Raw genomic sequence first — 23,134 nt, 5'->3', positions numbered from 1 at the left:
GTGGATAGATAGAAGGGTGGGTGGTTAGGTGAGGAATGAAACTTTGACAGCAGTTCAATTCCTAAATGAAATATAAAGACACTCTCACCTTCCATGTTACAAATGAGGATCTTAATTCTGCTATTCTGAGACTTTCTCTGAGGAGGACTAAATTCTTTAGCAATACTGAGGAGGTGGAAGAGCTGGGATAGTTGAATGAACATGGTCATTCCTCGTGTCCCTCATTACTGTGTATTTGAATTCCTAACCACTCAACGCAAACCATGTGGTCATAGCACAGCCTCTAATGACACTGCTTCCAGTTGTCAACCCTTAACCTGCTGTGCAAGCAGGGAACCTCTCCTAGGATTAAAAGAGATAATAGAAGATAAAGGTAATGTCTCCTGAGGTTACAAGAGACCTCTTGGTTACCAGTAATTCCAGTTGTCCGTTTTTGATGCCTTGGGGTAATGTAACCAGAGTGAAATTGCGAAAGGGTGCATGGTATACATTTTTTTTGTAAAGTGAGACTATGTTGATTTTGAAGAGAAGGTGGGGCAAAAGATCATTATGATGCCTCAGCCATTAACATGTTTTTAGACATGTCAGTGTTAAGGAAGGTATGTGAGGAATAAGAAGTGGAAGGATTATCTTCTCAGGCCGTCAGGGTAGTACATTGTCACTGACCTCAAGGGGTGGCATTAAGGACACAGGTTCTAGATCCTGCTTTTTTTCTTATAAATTTTGGGTAGGCATGCCTGAATGGCTCAGTGGTTTAGCGCCTGCCTTCGGCCCAGGGTGTGATTCTGGAGTCCCAGGATCAAATCCCACATCAGGCTCCTTGCAGGGAGCCTGCTTCTCCCTCTGCCTGTGTCTCTGCCTCTCTCTCTCTCTCTCTGTCTCTCATGAATAAATAAATAGGATCTTTAAAAATAAATAAATAAATAAATTTTGAGTAAACCACTTTGCCTTCTTGTGCATCTGTCTATTCATTTTAAAAGTAGGAATAGTAAATGCTACCCCAATTATCTTTCAGAGCTATTGTGAAGATTAACTGGGATAATGTCTGTAAAAGCATTTTGAAAACTGAGAGCTCTGTCTAAACAGAAGATATTATTATCTGTATCCTAAAGTCAGTTTAGATCAATTACAGTGTACTACAAAGCATGGTGAAATGGCACTCCATCTGAAAAACTTTCTTATTGAAAAGAATAAAAGACTTTTTGGTTATCCAAAATATTAATATTGTCCAATTGACATAGTAACCACAATTTTAAGCCATATATTGGGCATTAGGTAAGAGCAAATAATTATTGAAACATAGTGTACTAGGCACTTTTCTACATTCCATATATCAGTTTATTTAATTCTCAAAACCAGTTAATGAGGCAGGCAGTATTATTATCTCTTATTTTACAGAGAATAAACTAAAGTTCAGAACCTATGTGACATAGTTATACAAGGGTCACACCTAGGCTTTGAATCCTGGTGGGCAGTTCCATAGTCCATGGTCTTAGCCACAATACACACTTCTTGCTATATAGATTCTTAATTGCAATTTTCCTACCTCCTATTCTCTACCTCCCATACTGTGACTTCTGCTAAATAATTAAGAAAAATGGTAGAATCGATCAATGAAGAAAAGAGTGTGTGGCAGGGGAAAGAGAGAGAAAGGACCAATGGGAAATCCAATGGGTATTCCTTTGTCAATCACAGTGATAGCCTCAAGGCCATGGGTGGACATCTTTGGCAGTCACTGTTAGCTCAACCTCCTGGTCTCTTGCCCATTGAGGAGGGTAGAAAGGGCTCGCCCTCCTGTCTGTCTCTTCTGGGAGTCTGGGAGCTGAGAGAGACCCACAAAATCCAAGTCTGGCTAAATGAGGTACATGTCACCTCTCCCAATTCAAAAATGGGAAGGAATAGGAGAGAACAGAGTGTGATTTTTGGCCTTCTCTCCCAACTCAAGTGATCGCAACACAGTCTGATACATCTTTATTTTTTGTAATAATTTTGTCTTGGAACCTAAGTAATATTAATATTGCCATTCCTGCCTTCTTATAATTATATTGCTTAGCTTTTTGTTGTTGTTCATTTACTTTCAAACTATTTGTATCTTTATATTGAAAATGGAGCTTTTGTAGACTGTATATATTTGGATCTACTTTGTTCTATCCATTCTAAGTCTCTGCTTTTTAATTGGAGCATTTATTTCATTAAAATTTAATTCAACCATTGATATGGTTGAATTTGGTCATTTCATTTCATTATATTTTTTTCTTTGTGTTCCTCTGTTTTCATTCTCCTGTTTCTTTTTTCTGCCTTTTTGGAGATTCAGCATTTTTTAGAATACCATTGTAATTTTTGTGTGCTTTTTCAAATTCAACATTTCTATTCACTTTGATTTCTTTTTTTTAATTTATTTTTTATTGGTGTTCAATTTACTAGCATACAGAATAACCCCCAGTGCCCATCACCCATTCACTCCCACCCCCCGCCCTCCTCCCCTTCTACCACCCCTAGTTCGTTTCCCAGAGTTAGCAGTCTTTACGTTCTGTCTCCCTTTCTGATATTTCCCACACATTTCTTCTCCCTTCCCTTATATTCCCTTTCACTATTATTTATATTCCCCAAATGAATGAGAACATATAATGTTTGTCCTTCTCCGACTGACTTACTTCACTCAGCATAATACCCTCCAGTTCCATCCACATTGAAGCAAATGGTGGGTATTTGTCATTTCTAATAGCTGAGTAATATTCCATTGTATACATAAACCACATCTTCTTTATCCATTCATCTTTCGTTGGACACTGAGGCTCCTTCCACAGTTTGGCTATCGTGGCCATTGCTGCTATAAACATCGGGGTGCAGGTGTCCCAGCGTTTCATTGCATTTGTATCTTTGGGGTAAATCCCCAACAGTGCAATTGCTGGGTCGTAGGGCAGGTCTATTTTTAACTCTTTGAGGAACCTCCACACAGTTTTCCAGAGTGGCTGCACCAGTTCACATTCCCACCAACAGTGTAAGAGGGTTCCCTTTTCTCCGCATCCTCTCCAACATTTGTGGTTTCCTGCCTTGTTAATTTGCCCCATTCTCACTGGTGTGAGGTGGTATCTCATTGTGGTTTTGATTTGTATTTCCCTGATGGCAAGTGATGCAGAGCATTTTCTCATATGCATGTTGGCCATGTCTATGTCTTCCTCTGTGAGATTTCTGTTCATGTCTTTTGCCCATTTCATGATTGGATTGTTTGTTTCTTTGGTGTAGAGTTTAAGAAGTTCTTTATAGATCTTGGAAACTAGCCCTTTATCTGATACGTCATTTGCAAATATCTTCTCCCATTCTATAGGTTGTCTTTTAGTTTTGTTGACTGTATCCTTTGCTGTGCAAAAGCTTCTTATCTTGATGAAGTCCCAATAGTTCATTTTTGCTTTTGTTTCTTTTGCCTTCGTGGATGTATCTTGCAAGAAGTTACTATGGCCGAGTTCAAAAAGGGTGTTGCCTGTGTTCTTCTCTAGGATTTTGATGGAATCTTGTCTCACATTTAGATCTTTCATCCATTTTGAGTTTATCTTTGTGTATGGTGAAAGAGAGTGGTCTAGTTTCATTCTTCTGCATGTGGATGTCCAATTTTCCCAGCACCATTTATTGAAGAGACTGTCTTTCTTCCAATGGATAGTCTTTCCTCCTTTATCGAATATTAGTTGCCCATAAAGTTCAGGGTCCACTTCTGGATTCTCTATTCTGTTCCATTGATCTATGTGTCTGTTTTTGTGCCAGTACCACACTGTCTTGATGACCACAGCTTTGTAGTACAACCTGAAATCTGGCATTGTGATGCCCCCAGATATGGTTTTCTTTTTTAAAATTCCCCTGGCTATTCGGGGTCTTTTCTGATTCCACACAAATCTTAAAATAATTTGTTCTAACTCTCTGAAGAAAGTCCATGGTATTTTGATAGAGATTGCATTAAACGTGTATATTGCCCTGGGTAACATTGACATTTTCACAATATTAATTCTGCCAATCCATGAGCATGGAATATTTTTCCATCTCTTTGTGTCTTCCTCAATTTCTTTCAGAAGTGTTCTATAGTTTTGAGGGTATAGATCCTTTACATCTTTGGTTAGGTTTATTTCTAGGTATCTTATGCTTTAGGGTGCAATTGTAAATGGGATTGACTCCTTAATTTCTCTTTCTTCAGTCTCATTGTTAGTGTATAGAAATGCCACTGACTTCTGGGCATTGATTTTGTATCCTGCCATGCTACCGAATTGCTGTATGAGTTCTAGCAATCTTGGGGTGGAGACTTTTGGGTTTTCTATGTAGAGTATCATGTCATCGGTGAAGAGGGAGAGTTTGACTTCTTCTTTGCCAATTTGAATGCCTTTAATGTATTTTTGTTGTCTGATTGCTGAGACTAGGACTTCCAGTACTATGTTGAACAGCAGTGGTGAGAGTGGACATCCCTGTCTTGTTCCTGATCTTAGGGGAAAGGCTCCCAGTGCTTCCGCATTGAGAATGATATTTGCTGTGGGCTTTTCATAGATGGCTTTTAAGATGTCGAGGAATGTTCCCTCTATCCCTACACTCTGAAGAGTTTTGATCAGGAATGGATGCTGTATTTTGTCAAATGCTTTCTCTGCATCCAATGAGAGGATCATATGGTCTTGGTTTTTCTCTTGCTGATATGATGAATCACATTGATTGTTTTACGGGTGTTGAACCAGCCTTGTGTCCCAGGGATAAATCCTACTTGGTCATGGTGAATAATTTTCTTAATGTGCTGTTGGATCCTATTGGCCAGTATCTTGTTGAGAATTTTTGCATCCATGTTCATCAGGGATATTGGTCTGTAATTCTCCTTTTTGGTGGGGTCTTTGTCTGGTTTTGGAATTAAGGTGATGCTGGCCTCATAGAACGAATTTGGAAGTACTCCATCTCTTTCTATCTTTCCAAACAGCTTTAGGAGAATAGGTATGGTTTCTTCTTTAAACGTTTGATAAAATTCCCCTGGAAAGCCATCTGGCCCTGGACTCTTGTGTCTTGGGAGGTTTTTGATGACTGCTTCAATTTCCTCCCTGGTTATTGGCCTGTTCAGGTTTTCTATTTCTTCCTGCTCCAGTTTTGGTAGTTTGTGGCTTTCCAGGAATGCGTCCATTTCTTCTAGATTGCCTAATTTATTGGCATATTGCTGTTCATAATACATTTTTATAATCGTTTGTATTTCCTTGGTGTTGGTAGTGATCTCTCCTTTCTCATTCATGATTTTATTAATTTGAGTCTTCTCTCTCTTCTTTTTAATAAGGCTGGCTAATGGTTTATCTATCTTATTAATTCTTTCAAAGAACCAACTCCTGGTTCTGTTGATCTGTTCCACAGTTCTTCTGGTCTCGATTTCGTTGAGTTCTGCTCGAATCTTTATTAACTCCCTTCTTCTCTTGGGTGTAGGATCTATTTGCTGTTTTTTCTCTAGCTCCTTTATGTGTAAGGTTAGCTTTTGTATTTGAGTTCTTTCCAGTTTTTGAATGGATGCTTGTATTGCGATGTATTTCCCCCTCAGGACTGCTTTTGCTGCATCCCAAAGATTTTGAATGGTTGTATCTTCATTCTCATTAGTTTCCATGAATCTTTTTAATTCTTCCTTAATTTCCTGGTTGACCCTTTTATCTTTTAGCAGGATGGTCCTTAACCTCCACGTGTTTGAGGTCCTTCCAAACTTCTTGTTGTGATTTAGTTCTAATTTCAAGGCATTATGGTCTGAGAATATGCAGGGGACAATCCCAATCTTTTGGTATCGGTTCAGACCCGATTTGTGACCCAATATGTGGTCTATTCTGGAGAAAGTTCCATGTGTGCTTGAGAAGAATGTGTATTCAGTTGAGTTTGGATGTAAAGTTCTGTAGATATCTGTGAAATCCATCTGGTCCAGTGTATCATTTAAAGCTCTCGTTTCTTTGGAGATGTTGTGCTTAGAAGACCTATCGAGTATAGAAAGAGCTAGATTGAAGTCACCAAGTATAAGTGTATTATTATCTAAGTATTTCTTCACTTTGGTTAATAATTGATTTATATATTTGGCAGCTCCCACATTCGGGGCATATATATTGAGGATTGTTAAGTCCTCTTGTTGAATAGATCCTTTAAGTATGATATAGTGTCCCTCTTCATCTCTCACTACAGTCTTTGGGGTAAATTTTAGTTTATCTGATATAAGGATGGCTACCCCTGCTTTCTTTTGAGGACCATTCGAATGGTAAATGGTTCTCCAACCTTTTATTTTCAGGCTGTAGGTGTCCTTCTGTCTAAAATGAGTCTCTTGTAGACAGCAAATAGATGGGTCCTGCTTTTTTATCCAGTCTGAAACCCTGCGCCTTTTGGTGGGGTCATTAAGCCCGTTCACATTCAGAGTTACTATTGAGAGATATGAGTTTAGTGTCATCATGATATCTATTCAGTCCTTGTTTTTGTGGACTGTTCCACTGAACTTCTTCTTAAAGGGGAATTTTAAGAGTCCCCCTTAAAATTTCTTGCAGAGCTGGTTTGGAGGTCACATATTCTTTTAGTTGCTGCCTGTCTTGGAAGCTCTTTATCTCTCCTTCCATTTTGAATGAGAGCCTTGCTGGATAAAGTATTCTTGGTTGCATGTTCTTCTCATTTAGGACCCTGAATATATCCTGCCAGCCCTTTCTGGCCTGCCAGGTCTCTGTGGAGAGGTCTGCTGTTACCCTAATACTCCTCCCCATAAAAGTCAGGGATTTCTTGTCTCTTGCTGCTTTAAGGATCTTCTCTTTATCTTTGGAATTTGCAAGCTTCACTATTAAATGTTGAGGTGTTGAACGGTTTTTATTGATTTTAGGGGGGGGATCTCTCTATTTCCTGGATCTGAATGCCTGTTTCCCTTCCCAGATTAGGAAAGTTTTCAGCTAGAATTTGTTCAAATACATATTCTGGCCCTCTGGCCCTTTCAGCGCCCTCGGGAACCCCAATTAAACGTAGGTTTTTCTTTCTCAGGCTGTCGTTTATTTCCCTTAATCTCTCTTCATGGTCTTTTAATTGTTTGTCTCTTTTTTCCTCAGTTTCCCTCTTTGCTATCAACTTGTCTTCTATGTCACTCACTCGTTCTTCTACCTCGTTAACCCTCGTCGTTAGGACTTCTAGTTTGGATTGCATCTCATTCAATTGATTTTTAATTTCTGCCTGATTAGATCTAAATTCTGCAGCCATGAAGTCTCTTGAGTCCTTTATGCTTTTTTCTAGAGCCACCAGTAGCTGTATAATAGTGCTTCTGAATTGGCTTTCTGACATTGAATTGTAATCCAGATTTTGCAACTCTGTGGGAGAGAGGACTGTTTCTGATTCTTTCTTTTGAGGTGAGGTTTTCCTTCTAGTCATTTTGCTCAGTGCAGAGTGGCCAAAAGCAAGTTGTATTGGGAAAAAGAGAAAAAGAGAGGAGAGAAAGAAGGAAAGAAAAGAGAAAGAGAAAAAAAAGGGAAGAGAAAAAAAACGAAAGAAAAAAAAAGAAGAAAAAGAGAAAGAAAAAGAAAGGAGAAAAAAAGGGGGGGTGGGGGAAGGAAACAAATCAAAAAGCAAAACAAAACAAAAAAAACAAAAAAAACAAAAAAACAAAACAAAACAAAAAAAAGAACCATAGGGGAGTATCTTCTGATTCTGTGTACTTTAAGTCCCTTGGCTTCTCCTGGAACTTGTCCTTCTAGCTGGTGTTCTGGGGGAGGGGCCTGTTGTGCTGATTTTCAGGTGTTAGCAGTTGGCGGAGCTGCTGTGCCCCTGCCTGGTGCAGGGCTCAGTGGGGGTTGTTTACCCCGTGAGGCCGCAGGAGGAACAGCCCCAGTGGCGGGGCAGCTCTGGAAACCTGGATTCAGCTCCGGCAGGAACTCCGTCTGCAGGGCCTGGAGGCTCCGGGCGGGGCCGCTGATCTGCTCAGCTGGGGCAGGAGCGTCCTTGCTGTCCTGGGCCCTCCCGGCCTCTGCCTGTCCCGGGGGAGGCCGGATCCTGGGCTGTGTCCCGGCGCCCTGTGCTCCGGGGCCTGCGCTGTTGGATTCGCGCTCCGGCCCGCAGCCCCCTCCGTGGAGCCGCCGCCCGAGCCCCTCCGAGCTGCTCCTGGAACCGCGCAGCCCCCTCCGCACGGAGCCTCTTCCTCTGCCCGAGCCCCTCCGAGCTGCTCCCGGGGCCGCGCAGCCCCCTCTGCGGAGCCGTCACTTTGATTTTTACTCTAAGAATTATAGCATACACTCTTAGATTTTTACTCTGTTTATTGTTGATATTACATCACCTCCCAAAGTGTAGAAAGCTTACAACCTAATAGGTCCACATCCATTCTCCCATTCTTTATGCTGCAGTTGTCGTACTTGTTATATCTGCATGTGGTTTAAACTCCACATGAAACTTTACGTAGCTCTAGAGCATGAGGAATAGGAATTGGTCCTAAGAGGTAGATAACTCCATGGACTCACATCATTCTGGGGATGGGCTGGCATAGAAGATTGTGAGACGGTTGAATTTTAAAAGAACAATATAAAGTAAAAATCACATTGAGCGAACATTTCCTATGGAAATATATTGAATTGCACATGAGTTATGTTGCATGCAGCTTGGCTAATACAACCCAGGGAGAACACTCATACAAAAGAAGGGAATCTAAGTAGACCCCTGGGCACTCTAAAATCAGCAGGTCCGACACAGGAAGGGAACCCAGTAGATGAAGCTAAGAAAGCATGTCCTGTGTTGTAGGGGGATACCAGGATTAAAAAAATAGCAGATACCAGGAGAAAAAATGCATTGTAAGAACAAGAGTCCACTGAGTGTCTCTGAATGGTCAATTATGAGAAGAATAGGAATGGAACCATTGAATTAGAACTATGGAGGCTACTGCTTTACCAGCAGTAGGCTTCAAGAATGGGTTCACAAAAGAATGTAAAGTAAATCAGTGGAGAGCAGGAGTATAAGAAATTCACAATAGGGGTTTCTGTGCAGAGAAGTGGCACCATGCCTGGAGGGGAATGTGAGGATAATGTCTGTTTATGATAGGAGATTCTAGACTTAGTGCAAGTTATCAAAGGTAAAGAAGAACTACCTCACCAAGGGATATTTAGAGATAAGTAGGGGTACTTCTTGGTCACCACAATTGCCAAAGGGTGCTCCTAGTACTTACCAGAATGCACCTGGAGCTAAACATCCTGCAGAGCTTAGGACATTCTATCTCAAAGAAGAATTGCTTTACCCCAAATGCATTGAGCCCACTTGAGACAATGGTTTATCTTGGACTCTGTTTTTATTTGATTCTCTCAGCAGAAATGTATGGGCCTCACATGATATTCCATGACAGTTAAAGCCAAGCCTTTGACAAAGCTGGACTACTCTTTGATTTGTCCACCTTAGATCACCCCTTCTAAGATCTCCAGGAAATCAATCCCTGTGACTCAGGGAGAACCAGGCACTGACTGGTTTCTGCTCATCCTTGAGCCAGTCACTGTGACAAGGAGGATGAGGTTGTGCTGGTTAATAAGAGTCCACTCTGGACTTGAGGGAGAGAGTGGCTCATTCTGCCTGAATTGCATGACTGCTCTCAGTGCAGGAGGTAGAATGGCTGCTTTCAAGGTGTTCAGGACCCTATAAGGACCATCATCTTTGGACATAAGATAGGAATGATGAATGGTAAGAAACTGTAGTTGTAACTCAAGCATTTTTACCCCAGTCAGGCCAGGCAAATAGAATAGCCTTGAGAGAAACACTTTTATTCTCAAGTACTTTCTTATCCTCTGGATCTTCTGAGCATGGTTAGGGATGGCATCAAAATGAGTGTGGCTATATCTCATCTTTTTCTTAGCAGTGCATTATGGTATTTATTATTGATTATTAACATTATTGATAATGTTAATTGGTATAATGTTTATTTTTGATGCTATTATAGGTATCACTAAAACAGTGCATTCCCAACTTTTAATTTATAATTAAATCTCAGGAAAGAAGACAAGCTAAATTCTTTATCATGGTTTCTCAGTTTCTGGGAGTTTTCTGCCCATCGCGAAGAAAAGCAGAAACCAGAAAAATAGGCTTTTAGTTAACATTCACCCATATCCCATTTAATCTATCTTAGGTACAATATAAAGAATGGATACACTTTAATTAGCACTACCTCCTCTAGGTGACTAAAATTAGGGAACTGATTTTAGAGTACAACCTTGCCCTGTGTACAAAAAATGTTGCAAATGACTCTTCTCAGAATTTCCTGATACATCCACAATCACAACAAATCTTTGTAATGGACCATTTAAGATTGCACACATTATCTCCATTCAGCAGATAAGGAAGCTAAGAAAAGGTGACCAGGTAATTTGTCCTAAGTCATAAAATTAATAAGTGGCACAACCGGGTTTCCAATTCCTCTTTTTCTGGCTTTAAAAATGTTCTACTTCCTGTGACTTTTCGAGAGATAGTAGAGGGAAAGGATTAGGAGGGAGATGAACATTCATTTGATCCTTTTTCGGGGAATTTTGTAGTTACAGGACCAGAACAAATGGGACATGACACATTTCTCACATGTGCCAGAAGACGTAGAGACCCACCACAAAATATACTATGGCCAGTAAGCACTAGTCATTTTCCACATAATGGCACTTGATTATTTATCAGGTCACTTTAAAATGTTTGTTCTTATCCATGACAATATTTTAGTTTGCCTAATACCTGCTATGCATTTGGTAAGTTTTTCTATTGTAAATCCATACTGTGTATCTGGACTGCTGCTCAAAAATATTTATTTATAAAGTATTGACATGATTATCCAAATTGAACTTAAGTTTAAAGACTTTAATTTTTCTATTATATAAATGGAAGAGGCCTTTAGATACTAATGATTTGAGTTATGGTACAGAATTACTTAGTATGTTTTTGCAGGTTTTTTCCTCTTTAGTTTTGCTTGTTTGTTTTTATAATTCTTGTTCTTAAGGTAGAATCCCCATAATTGGAACCCTCAGTGAAAAATCACCAACTCAGGGACACCTGGGTGGCTCAACGGTTGAGCATCTGCCTTTGGCTCAGGTCATGACCCCAGGGTCTTGGGATCAAGTCCCATATTGGGCTCTCTGTGAGGAGCCTGCCTCTCCCTCTGCCTGTGTCTCTGCCTCTCTCTGTGTGTCTCTCATGAATAAATAAATCTTTGAAAAAAAAATCAACTCAGGATATCCTAGAATTTTTATTCCTTTTTTTAGTTTTAGTAACTTTTATATGGTCCCCAGCTATATTCTTCTCTATGGCATTCTGCTTTTAAAACAAATCTGCTCACACTACTAGAAAATCATGTGTAGAACTGGGACCATACCTTTTGTCCCTTATTGCTCCTTACTCGTCTCCTATCTTAGCTGATGAATTGGTTGCCTTATGGTCTCTGATCTGAAGATGCTGTGAATAGACCTCAAGGGCTTCCAATACATGTTTATTTCTCCTCCTCTACTTCAGTGGTGTCATATGACATCTACTTAAAAGTTTATCAAAAGCACCTTTTCCTCTGTAATTTTTTTTCATCATTTTTTTTTTTTTTAATTTGGAGCACTTCTGTCACTTCCAGTCCATACACCTTTTCTGAATATTTTTCTCTGCTGGGTAAAATATGTCAGGTTTGTGCTCTTGCCATGTCATCTGTGGCACCTCCTCTCATTTTGGTGTCATTTTTATTTTATTGTGTCCTATGCCCATTGGTCATTATTCTTTGCTCTTAACTCTTTATCGGAGCTTTTATTACTAATCCCATTTTCTACTGGTAACCTATATAGGGAATATCTGAATGATGTTATACAGCTCTTTGCTGTTGTTGTTTGTCTTTTTTATCGTAAGGAAAAGGAATGTAGACTTTTCTTCTGAGAATATTTTAGGCAGCCTGTTATGGTAGAGATGGAATGGAGTTCAGAGTTTGATTGAACTGAATTTGAGTTGCGATTCCATTACAAAGCAGCCGATGTCCTTAGAAAAGTGATTACAATTCTCTAGGACTCAATTTACTATTCTATTAGGTAAGGATAATAATACTGACCTTACCAGGCCATTGGAAAGCTTAAAAATAGCATATGTAAGTAATATGCATCTTCTGACACATAGTAAGTATTCGATTATTATGGGCATTGTAATTATTAGTTTATTATAATTATTAGGTGGGCCATTTCATACTTGAACTGACAACTAATAAGTGATAATAATACATTTAAAGGAGATGCTGTAGAAAATAAGCTCTAATGGCTGGCCTTAAGGAGTTTGTAATCTTTTAAAGAAGAAGAAATATATACCAAAAACATGTAAGACATACACCAACATTCATTATTTTTGACAGTAATTATGTGACAGTTATAAACAGTATAAATATTACTTAAAACATCACAAAACACCCTCTGTGATTTATTTATTGTGGTGATTAGGGAATTGGGAGTTAAAGCATTAGGGGTAATACCCCATCTGCTCTGCTGGGAAGGGACCTGCAGCAACTGGCACAGAGGTCCTTCCCACCCTGGAGGGTGCCCTTGTAACCTCAGTGCTCTGCAGCCTCCATGAGAGAATGCTGCAAACGGTGGAAGAAGGTTGTGGTCAATCCTCTGAGGTAGGCTTGGTCTTGACCAGGCTGATAGCCAGAGGCCTCTTAGAGGAGAGACATTTGCAAAGGTTCATGTGGTGAACGGAGCTTTCAACAGGCAGAGGTGAAGAAGGATGTGCCAAGAGTTTTTTGGGAGCACTCAATGTAGCAGTGTACATGTGGGGGCTGACAGCTGCTGGGATATAGGTTTGTGTCAGATGAGGGGGCCTTGGATTTTTCTCCCCAGCAGACAGGGTGACACTTTAAAGGGTTCAAGTGCTATGCATGCTATGGTCAGAGCTCTGGATTGATAAGGCTTCCTCTGTAGAATGGTGCAGGACATTTTGAAGTAAAGAGAGTATGTCAAGACTCGGGGTGGGAGGCTAGTGCATGAATCTGGAAAAGATCGCCTGAGAGTAGTGACAGAAAATGCAGGCAGTAAAGGACATGCGTAGGCAACATCAACAAGTTAGAGTGACAATCGGCAGTACCGGGAAGGCATGCGGAGACTGTAGGTCCCAGCCTTGGTTGTGAGGCGGGAGTGGCTCTAGTAAGAAAGAGGGTGTCAGTAGGTTCAAAAGAAAGGGCAGCTAAGTATCACATAAGATCCCACGGAGCTTTTTGGCGAGGTCACCCAGTGTCTAGGGTTCGTAAACACAGCCTCAGGTGGGTCTTCACTCTCATCTGTAAGACAGCTTGAGTGGTTCCCATGGCTATATTGTGAGGGCAAACATGACACCTGCCACGCTGGTAAAGTGGTGCACCGTAGAGGGAGTGCGCATTCCTACCGGCCATCGGAGCCAAATCTCTTCCATAAACTCATGGGAGCCTCACAGTTCCAGTCTAGCAAGTGTTTTGTGTGGGCTCTTTGTTTCCCAGGACTGGCATCAAAGGGAGCAAGCGATTGCATGGGAAGGTCACTGACTGATGTATGAAAGGGAAATCCCATGGGGAACCTGTTTTTCTTCAAATGTTGCTCCATTGCATGAAGTATATTATAAGTAAAAGGAAATGTACCCTGTTCATTGAAGGGCAGGTGAGAGGTAACTTGGTACAGAAATGTTGCTGTTGCCACGTCTGATCTTTGAGTAATGCTCACTTCCCCCCCTCTCTCCCAATCTCTTGGTCAGTGTTCGTCAGGTTCAACTCCAGCCATGGTTTCCCAGTGGAGGTCGATTCTGAAACCAGCATCTTCCAGCTCAAGGAGGTGGTTGCTAAGCGACAGGGGGCCCCGGTTGACCAGTTGCGTGTGATTTTCGCTGGGAAGGAGCTTAGGAATGACTTGACAGTGCAGGTGAGTGTCCCTCGGTGGATGGTTCCTGGGATGCAGCCAGCACCAGTGCTTATGCCTCTTCCTCTGCCAAGCTGACATTCATGCCTGAGATCTAATAGAATAAATAGTGCCTGGGGATTCCTTGAACTTTACTCCACACCGCTTCATTAATTCTGACCTTCTTAATTATGCATTAAAACAGCAAGCAGGAAGGATTGGAAGAACAACTGTGGGTTAGAGAGGGAGAGAGAGAGAACACACGGGCTGGGCTTGGTGAATAAATGTTTACTGACTACAGGAGCAGCAAGGCGCAATTTCTGTGTCTGTTCAATTTCTACCTTACTTATTCCATTTGAATCTTAATGAAGAAGGATTCGAATAAATTGTTCCAAATCAGACTGCTCAGTCACTGCACTGCGAGGAATCTGTAACCCAATTGTGACCCCTGGAGGATAATCGGAAGGCTGCGGCTGCAGCTCGCTCCAGGAGGTCCGGGGCTCAGGGCCCTTTTAGGACAGGCATTGAGAGATTCCCCACCCCATCAAAACCCCATCAAAATCACAGCTTCCATGCTAGCGGCCAACGGAGACAGGAACAGAGCAAAAGTCCCTCTTTGTGCGTATTTTCTCTGAGCTGCCCTAAAACCATCCCTAGAATAGACTACTGAAATGTCAGAAAGCAAGCAGTGCCTGTCCTCTCCTGACACCATTCTTGCTGCTTCTGGTACCTATGAAGCCTACTGTCCTCTCACCTGGGTGTTTAATTCCCAAGGGTGATTTCTGTAGCAAGAGGGGGAGAGCAGGTGAACTGATGAGCAGCGCCCTCCCCTAGACGTGGAGCACTGTTATCTGATGGGGATACCAGCAGATACCGTTTCACTGGATTGAAGTCATGCTTTGCAAAAGCATGAAAGAGCAGATGGCTTCTGTGGATGGTCAGGGGATGCTGAAGGACCCATCAGACACAGCTTTCCCCTTTCTCAACCAGCACAGATTAATTGCACCTATGTTTCTTGGGGGCCCACTGCTGTGCGCAGGAGGGCTGCTGGGTCTGGCTACCTGGTGCCTCTCCTGTATAGACATCCCATCATTGTGTCTTCTCCTGATGATGCTTACAGCTTCTTGGTGAAATGCTTTCAGAATGTGCGCCTACAAAAAGAAGCCATAGAAATGCAAATCGAGCTCTGGCCCCAGTGGTCTTTGCTGATGGCTGGAGGCACATGTTACTGTGCACAAACTGCTGTGCTTTGCTTTTAGGCAGTTTGTTTTTTTAAGGGAAGTGCCTCTGCTAAAAAAAGCGTTTCGCTTTTTATTTTTTTATTCCAGTCAACTAAAAAGCTTTTTACTGTACCTGCCAACCTCTAAATCCAAGAATGTTCCCTTCACAAATAAATGATTTTAAAACGGCTCCTTGAACCAAAATATTTTATATTACCAGGAGTTTTGAAGTTTCAGGTTCTAAAACTCTTCACCTCTACCATTAAGCTGATAGGTTAGACTAATTGCTACAGATGATTCATTTTACCAACATATACATGAAGCAGAGAGCAAGGTTCTTATCTCTCAGAGTGGAAGAATGAATCTCTCTCAGGACAAAGGAGAGTGAATAAAGCAGTAAGAGTGAGAGGGGTCCCGACAGGGTGGCCACTGAGGGCTTTTAGGGTTGGTCTTTTATTGAAAGTAGCCAGGAAACTTAAATCTTTTTAACACCTCTATTGATAACACCATCAAGTAAGGACTAGTGATAACACCTTTAGGATCTGGTAATTCTTTGTTGGTCACAAGTAGCTGTTATAACAAGACCCTACCTCTGACACCTAGGGTAGAGTGGTCTGGTTTGTTCCCTCATCTCTGGTTTTCTCATACCTCCTCATTTGGGGGATTTTTGTGAGCCGGATAACATAGCCCCCCATCTCTCATACCTAGCCCTGCCTAACCCTTACTCATATGTATAAGATATATATTGATTCAGATTCTTTTCATTTTGACAAATCCTTCCAATGTTCTGGGCTTCCTGGGGGCTCATAAAGAAAGGCAAACTCATTTCCTGCTTTTGTGGTGACTAGTTAGGGGCCCTAAAAGCAACAGAAGTATTAGGTTAAACCATATGGCATAAAACTATTAGCAGTTTCATGTGGTTCAACATAAAAATGCCAAACAGGAGAACCATAATATAGAAGCTGAAACTAAGTATTACAAGATTTTAACGGTAGAGAAAACACATCTTTCTGAGTGTAAGTCACCAAGACTTCATGGATGAATTGAAACTTGAGTAAGATCCCAGGGTTAGAGAATGAGCATGGAGTGTACTTGCAGAACAGTATGAGTCCCTGTTCTTCTAGAAGCTAGAAGAGATGTTGAAGACTGGGCAGGAAGGGAGTTTAGGGCTGTATTTTTACAGAGGTTTCATGCATTAAGAGCTAGAGCAAAAAGGGTGCCATGCAGAGAAATGGGAGTCTGGAGATCCAGTCTGGTTGTAGGAAGAATGAGGAACCTTAACCTGCATGAAAAGTGGATGCCAAAGGAAATATATGTGGAGTTGTCTAGCAGGCGTTTGAGAACCTAGCTGTGTTGCTTAGGAGCTCACTTTATATTTGAGGACTAGCTACATAGAGGTAAATATTACAGCCATTGGATTAGTTGTGATTGCCAAAGGGACAGAGGACAGAAGCTTGAGTAGGTAGGTCTCTTAGCGAGGGGAGAAGCCAGTAAAGGAGGCATTATCCATCCAACTGATGATTTTGAGGATATTTTAGAAAAGTAAATTACTGGTAAAGAAGTACATGTGCTGTGAAAAGATGGAGTTGATAAGAAGGAAAGAACCTTTGGACTTGATGGCTATAGTGGTGACTCTAGTCCAGGGTTGTGGTTGGTCAAAGCCAGGCTATTGGGTTCATCATGAGCTGGGACTATCATGAGGGGGCTCAGCTTGTCAGTGAGAGGAAGGAGAGGAGGAGGGGAGTTCCTGGAGGAGCCAAGGGTCCTGCATTTTGTTCCACATGGGCTAACCCTTGACGATGTGGATGGCTGACTTTTATATGGCTGTAAGCAGTGAAATATGATTTTGTATTCTGATTATTTTTCACTTAATGTTGTATCATAAGCTTTTCCATGTTATGTAATCTTCATTTCTAAGTGCATGGATTATACTCTATGGGGTGTTTATATCATAACTCTTAAGTCTTTAGGGACTACTTGTTTTTAATACTACAAATTAAGGCAAAACAACTTTTTTAAATGTATCTTATGTACTTAAGAGAATGCGGCCTCTCTGTATTTCAGTTTGCTCATCATCTATAAAGTGGGAATAATACTAGTACCTATCTCACTGGAATTTTGTGAAGACTAAATTAGTTAATTTATGTAAAGCACTAAGAACAGAGTACAATATATAGTAAACATTATATAAATGTTAGCAATTATTAGCATCCTCATCATCATGATTGTCATCACTATTATTAGGGACTACTTCAAAATCTAAGAGATCACCTTAAGTAATACAAGACTACTTTCCATAATGAATTATGACGAATGTATCTGCAATAAAGAGCTAAGAAATGACAATGGGTTACATATTTGACAGAGATTCACAACCCTGAGATCATGACTTGAGCCAAAGTCAAGAGTTGAATGTTTAACCAATTGAGCCACCCAGGTACCCCTTATTATGAACATTTTTAAAATCAAAAGAAAGTGTTTTATCTTTTTAACTGGTAAAGGACATTTCTTAGATGATAACCTGTTATCAAAATTTTAAACAATCTCATGGAATTCTCAGTTCCTAGAATATATGTCTACAGATGTGTTTGAAAATCTATTAAAGTGTAATCATTTTCTTTATACATTAATATATTCTTTCTTGTTATTAGCAAGATTTTAAGAACTTTAAGTAATTAAAGAAAAATGGATAAAATATGAATGTCAAAAAATAGATGACCTGGCATAGGCTTTGTTTCTGTGAAAATGGAATAGACAAACTTTTACCTATTCCTCCTCCTAAGTACAACTAAAACTCTGGATGTTACATACAACATATACAGACATATGAGGATTCTAAAAGGTGACAAGAAAAATGCAGACTCTTTAGGGACCTCAGGACCGAAGAAACAATACAGGTATGGGTTTTAGGTTTTCCTTTTACCAGATACATCCTAGACTTGGAGATGATGAAATTGGTAACCTAGAAATGCCAGCATGTATAAACAACAATAACAAGAAAAAGGTACTCTAAAAAGCCTGCTTTCTATCCAAAATACCAGGAACAGAGTAACCTAGCAATATAGAAAACTTTTAGACAATAACCATACTTTTGCAGCTAAACAGCACAGAAGAACTGTGGCCCCTCCTTAATCCCCACCAATAGTAATGAAAGCTAGAGTCTAGATTACCTTCCTTGTGAGGCTATAATGAGTGCCTTACACACTTGCTCCCTTGACAATAATAAACTACACCTCTCTCTACCTGCTGGCATAATAACACAAGAGCCCTAGAGGTGAGTTGGTATTTTCACTGTTGCTAAGTGTCTACAGGGCCACTGGTACCACAGCGCCAATGGAGATCATGTTCAGTGCCAGAACATCACTCCCACCCAGCAATAATGAGGAGTCTTCATTTCAACGGAAATTGAGTGGAGGTCTGGACTACTATTTCCATTGACAATGATGAGGTAGTGACTCCCCTTTCCTGCAGAAATAGGGTCAGAAAAAGCCAGCTAAAGCAGAAGGTTTAAATAAGATTCAGGTTTCAAAGGAAAACCAGCAAGAATCAGGAAGATCTCAAATTGTATGAAAAGAATGCTAATATTGAGATGACAGAGATGTTAGATTTATCTGACATTTTAAGCAGCCATGATAAAATACCTCAATAATAAAAAAAAAAAAAAAAAAAAAAAAAAAAAAACCTCAATAAATAAGTACCAACATGCTTGGAATAAATGAAAGAATAATTCTGAGAAAATAAAAAGATATAAATAAGAATAAATGGAAATTATAGAATTGAAAAATACAATAATAAAATGCTCATTGGATGGGCTCAACAGAAGAATGAAAGGGATAGAGGAAAAAGTCAGTGAACTGGAAAATGGAACAGTAGAAGTTGTACAATTTGAACAGAGAAAACAGACGAAGGAAGGAGGAAAGGAAAGGAATAAAGAAAGAAGGAAAGAAAAGAAAGAAAGAGAAAGAGGAAGGAAAGAGAAAGAGGAAGATAGAAAAGAGCAAGTCACAGAAATATGTGAGTCTATAAAAGATCATTTCACAATTGTATCATCAGAGTCCTGGAAGGAGAGGATAAAAGAAGGGGAGGCTAAAAGTGCTCAAGGGAGTAATGGTTGAAAACTTCCCCAATTCCACAAGTAACATAAAACTCCAAATTCAGGAAAGCGAGAGAATCCAGAAATTTGACATAGTCAAAGCAGTATACACATCATAAGTAAACTTCTAAAAACTAAAGACAAGGAAAAAATTCCTGGAAGTAGCTAGGTAAAATGTATAGACAAACCCCAGAGATGTTGCGGGTTCTCCCCCAGACTGCCACAATAAAGGAGGTATACCTATAAAGACAAATGAATATTTTGCTTTCCTACTGCATATAAAATTATGTTTTTACTATACTGTAGTCTATTAAGTGTGTAATAGGATTATATCTTAAAAAAACAATATACATATCTCAATTAAAAATACTTTATTGCTAAAAATGCAAACCATTATCTGAGCTTTCAGCAGGTCATAATCTTTTTGCTGGTGGAGGGTCTTTAAGATTTTATTTATGAGAGACATAGAGAGAAAGGCAGAGACATAGGCAGAGGGAGAAGCAGGCACAGAAGAACTGTGCAGGGAGCTTGATATGGGACTTGATCCCGGAACTCAGGATCATGCTGTGAGCTGAAGGCAGATGCTCAACTGCTGAGCTACCCAGGTGTCCCATAGTGTCAGTTCTTTGTTGTCATTTTAACATTCTCCATGCGTCTTCACCAGGTAGATTCCATCCCAAGAAACCACTTTCTTCACTCATCCATAAGAAGCAACTCCTCATCTGTAAATATTTATTTACAGATTGCAACCATCCAGTCCCATCTACAGGTTCCGTGTCTAATTCCAGTTCTCTTGCTGTTTCTGCCTCATCTGCATCTACTTCCTCCACTGAAGTTTCGAGCCTTCAAATTGTAAAAATATTGCAGTATCAGCGAAGTGCAGTAAAGCAAAACACAATAAAATGAGGTATGTCTGCACATCCTATGCAAAATGGAAAAGCAATTTGAATGGCAGTGGATTTCTCATCAGAAACCATGAAGGCTGGAAGAAAGTGGAACATTTTTTCAAGAACTAAACAAAAGAAGTGTCAGTCTGGAGACCTATACCCAGAGAGAAGATCTTTCAGAATTGAAGGAGAAATTATTATATTTTCAGATGGGGGGGGGGGAACTAAGATAAGTTGTCATCAAACTTCCCTGAAAGAATGAATCAAGGAATTTCTTTATGACAAAAGGAAATAAAAAAGGAGGAACTTTGGAACGTTAGGAAGGAAGAAAGAACACAGTAAACGTGAAAGTACGTGTGAAAACACAGACTTTCCTTCTCCTCTTGAGTTTTCTAAATAATGCTTGAGGGTTGTAAAGACTTGCAACTATGTCTGATGTGGTTCTAAATATAGGTAGAGGAAATATTCAAGACAAATACATTATAAGTGGAGGTAAAGTGACTTAAAGGGAGTAAGGTTTCTATATTTCACTTGAAGCTATAAAATGTAACTTGTGTGGTAAGTTACCATTGCATAAAGTAATAGCTAGAGCCACCACTAAAATAGCTAAGACCAAACTGTAAAATGGTGATGACATTGAATGCTGCTGAGGATATGGAAAAATTCCTGGTGGAAACAGAAAATGGTACAGTTGTCCTGGAGAAGAGCATGACAGTTTCTTAAAAAAGCTAAACATACATTTACCATGCAACACAGTGGTCACACTTGGTTATTTTTTAAAGAAAAATGAAGACCTGTGGCCACACAAAGCCCAGGACATAAATGTTTATAGAAGCTTCATTCACATTAATGAAAAACTGGAAATAACCCTCATGTCCTTTAGTGGTAAGTGATTAAACAAACTGTGGTACATCTGTATCATACTCAACAACAAAAAAGAACCAACTTGATACACACAAGGGAAGTTTTGCATGAAATCTCAAGGGAATTATGCAGAATGAAAGAAAGCCAATCCCAAAAGGTCACATGATAAACGATTCCATTTATATGACATTCCTGAGATGACAAAATTATAGAGATGGAAGACAGAGGAGTGGTTACCAGGGGTTGGGGAGGTGGGAGCAGGAAGGAAGAGTGTTTGGCAGTGAAAGGACAACAGGAGGGCAAGAGAAACCCTTGTGATGATGGACATTCTTTACTGTACCAGTGTTGATAGTACAATTGTGTTGTAGTATGGTTTTGTAAGATGTTACTATTGGGAAACTCGGAAGAGGACACCTAGAAACACCTAGAAATTTCTTACAACTACATTGAACCTATAAGTACCTTAAGATGAAGGTTAATTAAAACAACAAGTTCTTCCATCTTCCACAGAGGAATAGAAACTATCTCTTCCTATAGAAAATACATAAGCTTGCATCTATTTTAATGGAATAGTATTTCTTAGTAAGTGATTTTTCAACGTGAGAAACTAGAAAACAATTTAACTGATTCTTAGAGACATTTAAAGACTAATTCACACCAAAAGTGGAGGGCCAATAAACGTAACACTTATAGAAGTATTAAGGCATCTTTTTTGAATTCTTGAACAGAATCGTTAGCACCTTGTAGATCTGAATGGCCACAATTAGTATTTATTTTTAAAACCTTTACCAAGTATTAAAAGAAACAAAAATAAAGTTTTTAACATGTTTTTTTTAAAGATTTATTTATTTATGATAGACATAGAGAGAGAGCGAGAGAGAGAGAGAGGGAGAGAGAGAGAGAGAGACAGAGAGACAGAGACACAGGAGGAGGGAGAAGCAAGCTCCATGCCGGTAGCCTGACGTGGGACTCGATCCCGGGACTCCAGGATCACGCCCTGGGCCAAAGGCAGGCGCTAAACCGCGGAGCCACCCAGGGATCCCCAAAAATAAAGTTTTTAACAATTGTGTATTCTAGCTATATGTATTTTCCAAATTGATTCAAGAGTCATGCATAATTGTTTTAGGAAATAAATGAGCATCTTATGTAACCGTTGTGGTTATGACGGTTAGAGAAAACATTCACTTAGAAAAATTGCTCCTCAAAAAAAAAAAAAAAAAAGGAAAAATTGCTCCTCTTTTATTGGTACTATACATTTATGTAATAGAAAGAATTTAGGGATGAAATAGCTTCATTTATAAATTGAATATATTTAATTTTTTACAACTTTCTCTCTTCAATGCAAGACAGAGGCTAGATTAAATTAGAACACATAAAGCAGTTCTATCATGATTTTTTGTTTGTATATAAAAGAAGAATTCTGCAAATGACAGAAACGGCCAATATATTTTACTTAAAATTCATTTTTTCCCTCTGAGAGTAAGACAGAAGGAAGCCAGGTTACATACCATTATACTCAGAAACCAGTGGTTTCTTTGTATTTAAAAGTACAGCTGTGTAAATGAGACCTGCAAACACTTCAGGAATAATGCAAACATTTTTTCGAAGTGTTGACTTGCTAATAAAATGTAGTGCTGTCTGCATTCATTTAGGTCAACGTAGATACCCTCTCCTCTTGAGTTCCTTCAAAGTATTGGTGCATTATTATGGTGGCTTGTAAGTACTGCCAAAGGATGGTAATCTGGTCAGGGCAAGAGCCCGCTTCCAGAAGTCCCTGATTCAATATGCTTGTGTCTGTTGTTTATATGTATCATTCAGAAAGAAAAAAATCTCTGAATTACTTATTTTTTGCATAATTCAATACCCTCAGAAGTGTTATTTTTTTGTTGAAAGGAAGTCTTGACATTTGTGTGCCCCTATGGACTTATAAAATGTCTTTGAGGATTGCCATGAATAAACGCAGACTTGACGAAAAAAAAAATTGAGATTCTTTTAGCTTATAAGAGGCTGAAGATATAGTCTGTGGGTTTATTTAATAGGCTCGTGCCTCTCAAAGATGTTTCCATTGTCCTTATCGTGCTCATTTTCCAAGGTAGATGGTGTGTGAGGGAATAAAACTCTGGGGCAAACCAATCCCCTAAATCTTAACATTGGATGCATTTTATTAGAGTATATAAGGGGAAAAAGCCTGTCTCAGAGGAAACTTGACAAGTGGAAGAATGAGTACACAATGTGAAATTT

General features: G+C 39.7%; 1 protein-coding gene across 1 annotated transcript in view; it reads left to right on the top strand.

Annotated features, from left to right (window-relative positions):
* Window positions 1–23,134, top strand: part of PRKN (parkin RBR E3 ubiquitin protein ligase) — a 1,297,938-nt gene that overhangs the window by 247,610 nt on the left and 1,027,194 nt on the right. The window contains exon 2 of the mRNA XM_072830092.1: window positions 13,690–13,853. Coding sequence (XP_072686193.1) covers window positions 13,690–13,853 — 164 coding nt within the window. The remainder of the gene's footprint in view (window positions 1–13,689; window positions 13,854–23,134) is intronic.

This window comes from Canis lupus, chromosome 1 (genome assembly GCF_048164855.1).
Source record: "Canis lupus baileyi chromosome 1, mCanLup2.hap1, whole genome shotgun sequence".
Lineage (NCBI taxonomy): Eukaryota > Metazoa > Chordata > Mammalia > Carnivora > Canidae > Canis > Canis lupus.
Note: the sequence above shows the minus strand (reverse complement) of the source record. Positions and strands in the feature narration are given on the sequence as shown.